Source organism: Pteropus medius, unplaced genomic scaffold (assembly GCF_902729225.1).
Source record: "Pteropus medius unplaced genomic scaffold, Ma_sr-lr_union100, whole genome shotgun sequence".
In the NCBI taxonomy this organism is placed as follows: Eukaryota; Metazoa; Chordata; class Mammalia; order Chiroptera; family Pteropodidae; genus Pteropus; species Pteropus medius.
In genome coordinates, this window is record NW_024355327.1 from 4,128,617 (window position 1) to 4,143,223 (window position 14,607).

A 14,607-nucleotide genomic window follows, 5' to 3' on the forward strand; every position below is an offset into this window, starting at 1 on the left:
CTAGGGAGGAGCTTCTATAAGAAAGGCAATAGATACATCTGGAAATACCTCCAACCTGCCCAACTTCTGTTCTCCTAGAGGTAAATTTGAGCCTAGAAGTTTATAATCTAGTGTGAACTTGGTACCTGCAGACCTCTTACCTCAGGAGTCAACTAATCAATTACTCATTAGGTTGTTACTTAGGAATATCCTGTGGATTCTTCTCTTCTAGAAACTGCATGTTTTCCTGTTCCAAGAAGTGCTTGTGATCACTCGAGCCATCACCCACAACGAGCAACTCTGCTACCAGTTGTACCGGCAGCCAATCCCTGTGAAGGACCTCCTCTTGGAAGACCTGCAGGATGGAGAAGTGAGATTGGGTGGCTCTCTGCGAGGGGCATTCAGCAACAATGAGAGAAGTATGGATGACAGTTTGTTTTGACCTGTTGATCATTTTTGGCAGTGATGGTTCAGAAGGGAGTAGCTGCCTGGTGACAGGAGCCATGACTTTGCAGTCAAACTGCATTCCAGCGCATTCAAACTGCATCACTTACTGATTGTGTAACTTTGTTCAATCTCTACAATCCTAAGTTTTTCATCTGCAAAGTGGGGATGCATGCATACCTACTTCAGAAGATTTTATAAGGCTTAAGTAAGATACTGCAAGTGAACCTGTCTGCACATAACTGGTGCTCCTTTAGCTCCCTTTCTCTGTCTCTTTCTGTTGGGTAAAAGCATGCTTAATACCACATAGTCCCTGTGTAGACACCAGTTGCATAACAGTGGCTTTTGTAGTTGAGCTGGCAGGCTTATCTCTAAAGAGACATAAGTATGGTCAACTGGGTTGAGGGTTTGTCTGTAATTACTCAAATGGACTTCTCTAACTTGAGACTGAATAAACAAAGGACTTAACAAAGAGAAGCTGAGATGGCATTATCTATTGAGTATCTTCTATGTGTCAAGCACTGTTCGAGGCACAAGTACACATTGGTGAACCAAACAGTCAAATTTCTTGCTTCTATGAAGCTTACATTGTGATGGAGGAGATAGATGAGAAACAAATAAATATTTTGGGTGCTGTTAAGAAAACTAAAACCAAGTACGGGGCTCGACGGGGATAACAGTAGATCTGTTTTAGATGAAATGGTTGGGGAAGTCTTTGAGAGGGGACGTTTGAGCCTTTTGGGTTAATATTGGCATCATATTGCCAAAGTAATTAATATGTACTACCTCTTGCTTACTCATCAGTCTCTCCACTCTAGTGATGGTGGTAGTAGTAAAAGTACCTTATACTTCTACAACATTGACTATGTGCCAGGCATTGTATAAGGACTTACATGTATTATCACATTTATCCCTCATAAAACCTTATAAGGTAGGTTCTCTTTGTTTCCCTCATTTTACAAATAAGGAAACCGAGACAGAGTTGTTAAGGCACTTGCCCAAGAGCAAAGATTGGAGCCTGAATTTATCCAAAGTGGTGGTTCCTAGGTCTGTTGGCTACACGGATCATGCAAGGGAACTGACTGAAGGCAGATGCTTCTGTGAACCAAGCATTGCACATGGCATGTGGGGCCCATTAAATGCCAGTTGATGCTGTTGTTGTTATTAAACTAAACAAAATGTCTTCCATATTGTGCATTACCATTTTTTTAAGTGCTGTAGCTCTTGTTGAGGTAATTAATATGTATTTTCATTTTTAAATGAAATTAAATTTATAACAGCTCTGTGTCATTATATATCATCTCAGTCATTGGATACTAAATGACTCTCACGTGATGGGTCAAGGGCATGTTTGATGTTACAAAGAGTTTCTTAAACTTGAGAAAAGCTCTAGCTTGAGGAAATTGTTGAAATTACAGATTATTGGGCACATCTTAGACCTATTGAATCTGAATCTCTAAGGATAGGGCCCAGGCATCTGTATTTCTAGCAAGCTCCCTGGCGTATTTTGATACGTATCCAGGTTTGGTAACCGGTACTTCTGAGGTCCCCTGAAACATAAGACTTAGTTGTTTTGAGCTGATATACATTTGCTAGCTGCTGCAGGCAACTGAGAGCTAGACCTGTGTCAGCTCTGTTTGATTGATGGTGGCAACCAGGGTATTGCTGAGCCATGTCCTGGATTAGTGGGACATACTTCGTGATCAATTAATGATGTCCGCCATGGGTACTAGGTATTAGTGTCACTACATATATGTTATCTTTGGCCTGGAGAACTATCTGTCCATTGACCTTGTTTTCACATGTTTTTCATTTCTAGTTAAAAACTTCTTCAGAGTTACTTTTAAAAATGGATCCCAAAGTCAGACACACTCACTACAAGCCAACGACACCTTCAACAAACAGCAGTGGCTCAACTGTATTCGTCAAGCCAAAGAAACAGTTCTGTGTGCTGCCGGACAAGCTGGGGTGCTTGACTCCGAGGGACCGTTCCTAAATCCTGCCACAGGGAGCAGGGAACCACAGGGAGAAACAAAATTTGAACAGATGGACCAGTCGGACAGTGAATCAGACTGTAGTATGGACACAAGTGAGGTCAGCCTCGACTGCGAGCACATGGAACAGACAGACTCTTCCTGTGGGAACAGCAGGCACGTTGAAAGCAATGTCTGACAGAAGCACGTACTTCCTGAAAGTAGCCCTGTGTCTTACCTGTACAGTATTTGCATTCCACACACGGAACGGTTTGGAGAAGCACTTTTTAATACTTTCGTGACCATGTTGACCCCATCTCTGTATCTGTACCTTTGTCCCTAGTACTGTAACTGCCAATCTGTCTATGTAAGCTGGAATCTGTGGCAACTGTTATCCTATATTTCACAAGTGTCTGGATGGATGGAGAGGTAGGTACTTGAACAAGTTATTTTCAAATGTCCTGCTGGATTTAAAAAAAAATAGAAAATCTCTAAACTACTGCTTCATGTAGATTGCTTAGAGAGTCCTTCCATGTTTCTCTAGTGCTTTCCTAGCTCTATGACATGGTAGCTGAAGGCACAGAATTTAGAAGACCTTGCAAACAGGGCATGAGGAAGACACTCGTGTATTGTGATGGCATTTGAAAGAAAACCAGAAAAGATCAATCCTTTCAGTGAATTTGGTTGGATGTTATCTAACCAGAAAGCATGTAAACATCCCTGGGGATTCTGGAGGCTTAATTTCGCAAAGGAAGAAGCACTCTCTTGACCTTGCAATGTCATCCAGTGTAAATTTGATGCAATAATCTATTAGACCATGAAATAGAGTCTGGCCTTAAAAGGACCAGCACAAAAGCAGCTGTCAGCTTTGAATCTTGACCTGAAATGTGCATTGTTCCAGGGGGGTCTCTGTCATAGTTGTTGGCTTGCCTTAGAGAGCCATTTCTAGCCTAAGCATCAGACTAGAACTCAAAGGGCCTGGAAAATTCTGGCAGGATAAACAAGAAAACCCATCTTCATTTTGTTTCATCTACCGAGGCCTACTCATATTTTAGAACACAAATGAAGAGATGAGAAAAAAGAGACTGAAACCGAGTTAGTGGCTCTGTGTACAGAAACGTGTGAGAAGAATTTGGAAGAAGTGCTTCATCATGACCTTATGTGAGAAACATTAAAAGAGAAAAGGAAGGTCTAGTGCCCTTCTGGAAAAGGCTGGAGCCTCGGGTTCTCCTGCTCTATTTTTGGGTCATGAGTTTGCTGTCTCTGGCTCTGTGCTGCAATTAGAATTATAATTACATTCTCTAGAGGCCAACTTAATTAACTCTACAGTTAATTAGGAATAGTTAGCCAAACTAGTAACCTCTTTGTCCAGCCTTGATTTATAATGCAGGGTAGGTAGCAGATCTTTAAAAAAGTTAACTGAATACACAGAAAAGCTCTCTGTGAATGTAAATATTAAGGATGACCTGTGCAAAATTATACCCACACCGGCACTAGTAGTAATGATTCTAAATTATTGCCAAAAAAGTTTTATCTTCCGTGTCTTTCAAGTTTACAGAAAGGAAAGCAGTAAATACTATGTCATTTTATTATATACATCTATCATGTGCATTCAGAGAAGCTGTGTGACAAGATTTATCAATATAAAAACAAGGTATATTATTTTTCAAAAACAAAAAAGTTGTGGTCAATTTTATCCCGTAAACATATTTCTGTATTTATAGATTTTAAACATGGTGAATTTTGTTTCTATTACAAGTTTATTTAAAACCGCTTCATTTTTCAAGTTGTTATTGATTTAGCAAATGAATGAACCTGCTGTGGACAGAAGTAGAGAAAAGTTTGATGGTGGGGAAAAGAATGAATTGTTATTTGCAGGAGCCATTGGCCACTTTGACCAGTGTGTTGAAAAAAGAGGTCTGTCAAGTGCTAGCCTATTGGAAGAAAGTCAACGAATGTTTTGATGAAATGAATGTTTTTGTATAATGGCCTTAAACTTTTCTGGAGGCATTTCAAATAAATGATATTAAAATGTTGTCTTCTTTGTGTATAATAAGTATGTATATGCCCTACATATGTCAAATTTTAGCTATCTTCCTGGAAGGTTCTTTCCAAAATTTTTGTTGTGCTCGTTGTGCTCAAAATTTTTGTTGTGCTTGTTGTGCTCAAATGCATACTTTAAGATAGGGCACAGGTTAAAATGAATGCTTTGATTTGATCTAGCAAAACGTTTGCAGAACTCATATTCCTAAGGTCATTTTCTACTCATTCACTTAATCATTTGTTCATTTTTAACTATATCTTGAATCTATACTATATATCAAGTGATAAGTCATAAATGTAATAGGAAAGCATTGGCTCTCACTGCTAACATAGGTGACTTTTATGAAGTTGAGACCAAATAATAGAAGGCAAATTTTACTTTGAAATTTTTGCCGGAATTTTAGTCCACTTTGTCTTTAAATAAAATGGTTAGTTTTATTCTTCCAAAGAGTAGTGTTAAGATGAAAAGGCTAAACAGTTTTAAGCTATTGGTGGCCAATTCTCAGTAGTATGTTGGCCCAATAAGGCTGGGAGGTAGTTTTATCCTTATAATAAGCTCTTACTATTTTTTTTTAACATACTGTTAACTCCAAGATTAGTCAAGATATTCACATAAATAAATGTTGAGTCCAAATTTTTTCCCAAATGAGAACTCATACCTCCTTGTTCTTGTCTTCTTCCTTCCTTTTCATCCTCCTTGTTTTTCTTCAGCGCCACTTTGGATATTCCTTCCATTTTTTACTCCCATGATTTTATTGTCTTTGATACTAGAAAGTATATCTCTACTAGTCTATTAGAAGACATTTGTACTGACATTTTGTGGGCTAGTACAAATGATTGAGGGCTAAATGGTTTTCAGTCTACTTTCAAGATGTTATTTGACACACAACTAAATATAATCCTTGCAGTCTAATTGAAAAGTCATAAGCAAAAAGAGCTACAACTAGCAATTTCATGTGGTTTCAGCTTCTGGGTTGTGGTCATCACCACCCAACTGCTTTTGTTTCCATTCCTAGCACAGTTTGCAGCAGCTATAACGACAGTCCTGTTTTAACAAAGTCTCTCTGTGCTTACAGGAAACAGCAACCCACTATCTTGGAGAATAAGCTATTCAATTTTCTATTTATATTCTGTGCATGTTCACATTCTACTAATTCTCCAAGAGCCAGAGGACCCTTCGAAAGATTTGATAAAGAGAACGTCTGACCACACAATTTCACTTGGGCAGTTTCCCTCACTTGGTTCCCCTCAGCATTGTATAAAAGCAACTGCAAACTCCCTCGCTGATGCAGTTGATTCATTTAATTCATTCTCTCTTGTTTGTTGACAGAATTAAAAAATTACACTGTTGAATTTCAAGAGGATAACTCAAGCCCAAACCTACCAGAAGGAATCTGAAGATGATGAAGATTTAAAATCTCACTCACTTGAACCCATAATAAGAAAAGACAAACCTTATTTTATGCACCTAGAGGGTACTTAAGCAAACAAGTTCACAAAACAATCGTTGCTTCTTACATCACATCTTCCTCCAGGCTTGGTTGGCATATTAGCTACATAGATCTACCTAGTTCATTAACTGACCTGGAGGAGTTACAATGCAATATTAGTTTCAGGTGTACAACATAGTCATTCAACACTTATCCTATATGACAACTATATTTCAATTAAAACAAAAACAAAACTGAAGACAAATTGATCACAGTTACCAAAGCAGAATTTATTTTTTCTTGCATGAAAACAAAAATAAATTTGAGAACAGTTTCCAAAAAATTTGACCTAGTAAGGAATAGGAAGGAATTAGAAACCATGCTCTTTATCTTTGAGAGCTGATCATATAGTTTAGGAAACTGGACATGCATTCTAAACTGGACATGTACTTCTGCCTATTTACACACAAACACACCTAAATATTGATAAACTATGTTATCCGTGCAGGTTTGAAAAATATCCTAGGTTTTCTATTCAGTATATCTGTTCATTCAATGTCTATAAAATGGGGATACCGTAAATCCTCAGGCTGTTTAAACATGATATAGTGTATGTGAAATCGCTTCAAAAACTATTAAGAGCTAATAGTTTCCATTGTTATTTAATAATCACTTAAATTTGCACGTGGCGTTATGAAATTTCTCAAAAGTATGGCTTGGCTTGAGTCTTTTTTGTTCAAAAGTATGGCTGGCTTTTTTGTGCATACTTGGAGGTAGAGACAGCTTCTCAGTTCAGAGATTTGGAATATTTTTTTTTTTTTCCAGACCAAAACATTTATTTTTTGTGTTACAAAAGCAAAAATAAAACTAAGCGGGTAATGAAATAAAAATATTTTTTTAAGTGTCCTATCCTGGGTTCTATAATTTTGTAAACAGTTCTAATTTAAGTTGCTTCAACACCTCTTCTGGATGCCATGAGGTCTCCATCTTATAACCATGTTTCTCTAGTTCAGCTCCTAACTGATAGGAGAAATCATCCTCTACATTGTCATCATCCCAGTTTTCCTCCCAGACATGTGCATCTTCATCTTCATCTAAACCAGTCTAGTCTCCTGCAGGGAGTTCCTCGAACTTACCGTTCTCCTCCAGGAGACCCAAATCTACCGGCTGCTTTTTCTCTGACATCACGAGCCTCTGCGCGCCAAACCAATAGAAACCTGGAATATTTTCTTGTATTTTTTTCTTTGGTATTTTTCTTCCCACGATTTTCTGTTTTTTTTTTGTTGTTGTTTTTTGTTTTTTGTTTTCAGGAACTCCAGAAAGAGATGTTGAACATCCTGGATTTGGATTCTCTTACCTCCTGGATTGATTTTCAGATCACCTTATCTCTTCATTTCTGTTTTTTATTTCCATATGTTCTCGGAGAGATTTCCTCAGCTTTGTTCTCTAACAGGTCTATTAATTTGTGAAGAGGACTGGCTATCAATTTTTATTGCTAAAAGTTTTTCCCCTTTTCCATCATCGTTCCTATTTTTAGAGAGAGCATCACTATTTTTATTTAGTGAAGGCAATATTTTATCTAAACTCAAGATTACATAGTTTCATTGAATTTTTCATCTTGCAGTGTTGGTTTATTTGGGGATAATAATAGTAATTTGTGAGATTTGGGGGAAGATTAAAGGAGATAATATGTCTAATAGATCTAAAGGTGCTGTGCCAAATATCTTTGTTTACCTCTCCAAGTTCACTCGCTATTCTGCTCCATCCTTGTATGTGCCTGTGTAATCTGTATGTACTTCATCAGTGGGCTCTCCTATATCAGCTTCTGGTTTTGTTTGGCTTAAGGAGAATTCTCACATGAGATCAGTGAGAGGGAAAAGAGTGAGTTGGGATATTTACTCCCTCATTTCTCTGCCTTGGGCTGGCTGCAACTCCTAACAGGAAGCCACAGCTCCACTCTGAATTCCAGTAATTCTTTTAGCCTAGGATGGTAATAGCCCTATTACTAGCCCCAGGATATTGCATTTTTCCTACACCTTGCCCACAACTTTGTATAAAATCCCTTTATTAAACTCTTCTTAAATTAACCTAATTTGAATATGCTGCATAGCCTTCTGAGCCTCTGAAAGATATTGGTGCCTGACATAATAAACTATATACATGAACTGTCATCATCACTGCTTTCATTTCACCATCTGCTTTCTATTTTCTTATGTTGGTCAAAGATACAGGGATCTTTTGGAATTATCAAAGATGGATTTGGATTATTTTCTGAGAAGGGACATGAAAATATCTTTTAAAAACAAAGGCAAAAAAAGACTTTTTCAGGCATAAAAAGGCTGAAAGAGTCCATCACCAGCAGAATGATACTACAAGAAATGTTAAAGGACCTTATTTCGACAGAAAGAAAATGCCACCAGATGGAAGTATGGATCCCACAACAGAATGGACTGTGTAAAAATATATGAAAGACTTTTACTAAATCTTTTTAAAAGCAGTGCGTTTTAGCTGTGATGGAGTAACAAGAACTAGATTTACCCTCCCACCTAAAACAACCAAAACAGAAAAAAAAGACAACATTTATGAAACTGGTTTTGAAGACATTAGACACCAGGCAATGAAAGGCAGTGACCATGAGAGAAGGGGAGCAAAGGAGGTGAGCCCTATGAATGCTCCAGTTTATGGCTTTGACAAGGTTTTCAGACAGCAGTGCAGGGAGGGGAGACCCAGACTGAGTTCAGTGAATTTCCTGAGTGGAAGAGATGTAGCTGAGAGTTCAGAGAGTTTGAGGCAGCTACAACTTAGAGGGCACAGAAGCGAGTGCTGCATGGAGAGAAAACCTTAGATCTTCGAAGGGGACCTCCTCAGGTACTCAACTAACTACTGCTCAATGCACACATGTGAGAAACTACTTAAGGGTGGGGAAACCATCCACAAGGATTAGAGGGAACTTACACGGTGCTGGGAATAGTGCCTCTTCCCACAAACCACACTAGTTGGGTAGAATACTCAGAAGGACCTGCTTTCAGTAGTGGGGAATAATTAGCCCTAATGTAAACACTAGTCTGGTTCCACCTAACAAATCTTCAAAGAAAGATCAAAAAGTATCAAATTATTACTGAGTAACTTAACTGCACCCAGGACAAAGCTCAAGGATATTTATAGGAATATAAAAATAGCACCCAATGGGGTGAAATTCACAGTGTCTGCCATCCAATCAAAGACTACAAGGCATGGCAAGAAGCAGGAAAATACAACCCGCAGTGATGAGAAAAATATAAAAACAATCGAACCAATCCAGAACTGACACAGATGTTAGAATTAGCAGACAAGAACATTAAAAGTTATTATAACTGTTGCATATTTAATGTTAGAAGAGATATGAAAAACATGGGGCGAGGAAAAGACCCAAATCTAACTTTTAGAGATAAGGGCTATCATGTGTGAGATGAAAGATACACTGGATGAGAATAATAGCAGATTAGACATTTCAGAAGAAAAGATTAGTGAATAAGACAACAATATAAACTAATCAAAATTAAACACAGAAAAGATTTTTTTTTTAATGAAAAGAGCATCAGTGAGTCATGGAACAATTTTAAGTGCTCTAATATACATGTAATTGGAGTTTTAAGGATTGAGAAGTGGGAGAAGACAGAAAAAATATTTGAAGAAATAATTGCAAAAATATTTCCAAGCTTTATGAAAACTACAAACCCAAAGAACCAAGAAGCTCAATGAACCTCAAACACATGGAACCATAAAACTACACCAAGGCATATCATAATTAAGGTGTTTAAAACCAGTGATAAAGAAAGCAATCTTAAAAACCAGCCAGAGGAGAAAGGCATGTTACATACAAAGGAATAAAGATGACAAAAAAATTCTCATTGGAAACAAAGCAAGCAAAAAGATAGTAATATCTTTAAAATACTGAATGAAAACAACCTAGAATTCTATACCCAGTGATATATCTTTCAAAAGCAAAGGCAAAAAACAAAAAAGGCAAAATAAATTCAAACAAAAAAGCTGAAAGAATTCATTATAGGAGACAAGAACTATAAGAAATGTTAAAAGATACAGGGGGAAGGGAGTATACAATGTACACTAGAAATTATAAAACTGATAAAAAAATTAACACCTAAATGAATGGAAAAATACACTGTGTTCATGGATCGAAAAACTCATTATCGGTAAGATGTCAGCTCTCCCCAGAATTAATCCATAGAGTTAACACAATCCAAATTTAAATCTAAGTGGACTGTTTTGTAAAAATTGATAAGCTGATTCTAAAATTCATATGGAAATCTAAGAAAACTGGAATAACCAATCTGAAAAAGATTAACAAAGTTGGAAGGCTTGCCCAAAACTTACTACAAAGCTACAATAACCAAAACACTGCTATAAAGAGATACAGTAAATAGGCCCAAATGAGGAGAGTCCACAAATATAACCAAAGATATGGAAAGCCGATTTTCAAAAAAGGTGCAAAGGCAGTTCAGTGGTAAAAAGATAGTCTTTTCAGTAAGTGATGCTGGAACAATTGGATATCTATATTCAGTAAAATAAACCAAGTAATTTAGACCATTATATCACATCTTATACAAAAATCAACTCAAATGCATCATCGACATAACTATAAACCCTAAAACTCTAAAACCTCTAGAAGAAATCAGGAGAAAATTCTTTTGCCTTGCGTTAGGCAAAGAATTCTGAGACGAGCCCAAATAATCCATAAAAGAAAATAATCGATATTGATAAATTGGAATTCTTTAAAATGAAGAACTTCTCTTGAAAAGACATGGTTAAAAAACTGAAAAGGCAATCCATGGACTAAGTAAATATTTGCAAATCACATCTCTGGTAGAGAACTTAAATCCAGTGTATATAAAGAAATCTGAAAAGTCAATAATAAAACAACCCGATTTAAAAATGAACAAATGATTTGGACAGACACTTGACCAAAGAAGATATGTGGATGACAAATTAGTACATTAAAAAATACTCAATATCACTAGTCATGAGGTAAATGCAAGTTAATACCACAATGAGGTAAATGCAAGTTAATACCACTATTTATCTACAATAAATCTGAAAAAGACAAACCATGTCCAAGAGCATATGAAAAGATGCTCAACATCACAAGTCATTAGGGAAATGCAAATCAAAACCACAACATCACTTGACACCCACTAGTATGGTTACTATTAAAGCAAATAAAGAAACTAACAATAACAACAAAAAAATCCAGAAAATAAGTATTGGTGAGGATGTGAAGAAATTGGAACCCTTGTAACCCGTTGTTGGGAATAGATACCAGACATTATGAGTGTCTGACTATTGTTTTACTTTAGTTAGGCTTTGTTTTGGCAGGCAGGTAAGTTAATTACAGATCAATTTGACCTTTTCAAGGCCTATTTTAATTTTTGCTACAGCAGATGTGAATTAGCCTTTACTCTGGGGATCATTCAGTCTTACTACTAAGTTATGACCCCTCTCAGTATCTGTTGAGTGGCTCAGTTAATTACTGAGTATTTCCATTGGCTACTCCTTTGACTAATTGAAGTTTCCACATTTCTCCACCCAGTGCGATCTCTGAGTATTATTCAGTTTACAACTACTCAGTCTTTTTTTGCCCTGTTTCAAGCTAAAAAAAGGTTCACCTACACATGCATGGTAGGGGACCTCCTATTCAGATTTCTGGGTCTCTCTTTCTGCATGGCTCCCTATTCTCTAGAATTCTATGTAACAATTTAAACCACCTTGGTCTCCCAGATTCTCAATTCAGACTTGTTGCTGGGCTCTGCCTGCATTCCCCTTCCTCCATCTACAGCCTGGGAATTGCCTCTAGGCAAAAATCTGGGGTAGTTGTAAATTTTACCTTTCTGTATCTCTCAGATCTGGGATCGTGATCCACACTGCCTGTTGTCTAGTGTCTGGATACAGTTGCTTTATATATTTCAGCTAAATTTTCTAGTTGTTTTTGGGGGGAGAATAAGTCTCATTTTTGATATTCCAATATGACTGGAAGAGGGAGTCCCAAAATTATTTTTTAAATTTCTGTTTTAAAACATACGAGGTACATATACATACAATGAAATATTAGCCTTAAAAAGAAAGAAAATTCTGACACATGCTACAACATGAATAAAACTCGAAGACATTATTCTAAGTAAATAAGGCAATTACAAAAAGATATACTGTATGATTCCACTTATATGAGGTACCTAGAATAGGCAAAATTATAGACAGAAAGTAGATACTGGTTGCCATGGGCTGGCAGAGGGGTAATGGGGAATTTTGTTTAATAAGTACAGATTTTCAGTTTTGCAAGATGACAAGAGTTCTGAGGATTGGTTACACATAATATGAATATACTTAACTCTTCTTAATTACACACTTAAACATGATTAGGATGGCAAATTTTCTTTTATGTATATTTTGCCATAATTAAAAAAATAAAACAATGAACACAGTGTTCCACTCACTTTACATTTAATTTGTGCAACAATCCTTCAAGGTGTAGGTACAATTATTATCTCCATTTTACAGATGAGGAAACTCAGGTGCATAATTAAAACATATTTTTAAAAGGAATCCAGTGTATGGCCATGCCACCCTGAACAAGCCTGATCTCGTCTGATCTCGGAAGCTAAGCACGGTTGGTCCCGGTTAGTACTTGGATGGGAGACTACCTAGGAAGACCAGGTGCTGTAGGTGTAAAAAAATTTTTAAAAATAAAGGATTGTAAACTGACAAGGTCCTTGCAATCTGTGAGGTCAACCAACGATAGCCTTGCCTAAAAAAAAAAGAAAAAAAGAAAAAAAGAATCCATTGAACCTTAAACCATGATTCTTTGTTAAAGAGTTGGCAAATCACCAGCAGATCACCCTGTTAAGACATTAATATGTGGCCCGCCTTTGTTCCTTATTATTACCTCAGTTCCTATCCATCTAGGAGCTTTCAGCAGTCTCAAAATTCTGGGATGAATTCTGTTCTGCCTAAATATAAGTGCCACAATGCCATGATTATTATAAGATAAACTAATACATATACATTTAGATGAATATATATAAAAACATGTTCATATAAGTCTTCTACTGAATAATTTTGTAATAACTATGTATGGTGCCAAATAGTTACTAGATTTATCATGGTGATCACTTTTTGAGGTATATAAATGTCTAATCACTATGTTATATACCTGAAACTAATATATGTCAAATATAATTTCTTAAAAATAAACTATTATTAGGCAATATAGAAAAGCTGCTAGCGGGGTTTAAAAAAAACTAGTTAGTGAAGTTTTGCTGCTCTCTGCTGGAAAGTTTGTATATATGCTCCCAAGGGTCTGGTTTCTGGCAAAAAAAAGGATTACGAAGTATCAAATTTAGTATTCATTAGTCCAATGTTAGATTCTCTTCTCAGACCTTAAGTTTCAAGGTGCCTCAGATATTCTGCATGTGCCTGATTCAAATTTTATCTTCTAAACACATTTAAACTTTTTATAATAAAAAACAATATTATATATTTAAATGTTACATATTGCCTGCATCTAGTCTTGGAATGAAAAGAGAAAATCTTAAGCCATTCAGTCTTCTCATTATCTGCTTTTATATCTTTGTGCTCCATCACTCCATTTCCAATCCTATGGTCTTCGGTTAAACCATTCTAATAGAAAAAATACTTACAATGTTTTACAGGGGGTTATATTTTGAGCTTGAAAATTGTGAACTATTATAAATCTTCTGTATCTGAATGATGAAGTTTTTCATTCTCTAGCTGACATATTTTGAAACACCAAGCAACATCATTTTTCAGAGAATTCTAAATTACTGACACATTGAAAACTGGAGTGTGGTGGTGGTGGGGAGAACAGTAATTATTGTTTTCAGTAACTATTATTGATTTCTTCCCTCTCTTCTTCCCTTTGAAATTCTCTCATGCTGTAACACAACCTTGGTTTGTATCTAGACTGACAATGACCAAGAAAAATCCCAAGCCATCTCTTGCCTAAATTTTGCAACAGTCTCCTAATTGGTCTTCTTGCCTCCATGTTATATCCCTAAAAATCACCTTCTATAACAGGAACCAGCATGATCTGTCTAAAATGCACATCTGATTGGGTCAGGCTCTACCTCAAATCTTCAAATTCTTATCTCTTACCTTCAGGATTAGGTCTAAGTCCCTTAACATAGATAGCACTTGTGGGTCTGTGATTCAACTTAGTCTGACTTGCAACTTCCTGCCTTATCCTGTATACCACAAGGACCAGCTGTGCTTCCCAGCTGCATAAATCTTTTTGCTTCTCACATTGGTATCTTTGCTCCTTATTTCCCCCCACTGTCCTCTCTATCTGAATTCTTATCATGCTCCCTGCCACTTTAACTTCCCCTCTATATCTGGCCTTTGCTAATTCAGTGAGTCTCTACTGGATGGTCTCCTTTGCTTGATTGTCCTTTCAAGCAGGAAATATGTCTGGTTTAATCTCCTGCATCAGATACAATTCCTGGAAAACACAAGTTGATCATCAACTAATTGCTAATTAGCAATTTAGTAAATGAGTATCAATAACATCAGTATGGTAAGCTCCAAGTTATCAGAATCTCAACGTGAGGGTATGAAGCATTCTCCTGTCTTATAAATTTCGTAGGTTATTGTAGACAGAGCGTTGAGGGTTGATTGAGGCATTGAGACAGACTTGTATGTTATGGGTTTGTTTAAAAAAATGCATAAAT

At 36.6% G+C, this 14,607-nt stretch overlaps 1 protein-coding gene and 2 pseudogenes across 7 annotated transcripts in view; 2 read left to right on the forward strand and 1 right to left on the reverse strand.

Annotated features, from left to right (window-relative positions):
* ARHGEF3 (Rho guanine nucleotide exchange factor 3) overlaps positions 1–4,433 on the forward strand; it is a 279,695-nt gene extending 275,262 nt beyond the window's left edge. For 5 of the 7 annotated variants that reach the window (XM_039858606.1, XM_039858605.1, XM_039858607.1 and 2 more), the window contains 2 exons: positions 212–398; positions 2,243–4,433. In XM_039858606.1, coding sequence (XP_039714540.1) covers positions 212–398; positions 2,243–2,595 — 540 coding nt within the window. In that variant the 3' untranslated portion in view covers positions 2,596–4,433. The remainder of the gene's footprint in view (positions 1–211; positions 399–2,242) is intronic. The other 2 variants (XM_039858610.1, XM_039858611.1) reach the window with 1 other exon arrangement.
* Positions 4,434–6,787: 2,354 nt separating this feature from the next.
* Positions 6,788–7,054, reverse strand: LOC120599516 (26S proteasome complex subunit SEM1-like; annotated as a pseudogene).
* A 5,416-nt stretch (positions 7,055–12,470) lies between these two features.
* Positions 12,471–12,589, forward strand: LOC120599553 (uncharacterized; annotated as a pseudogene).
* Positions 12,590–14,607: the final 2,018 nt, after the last annotated feature.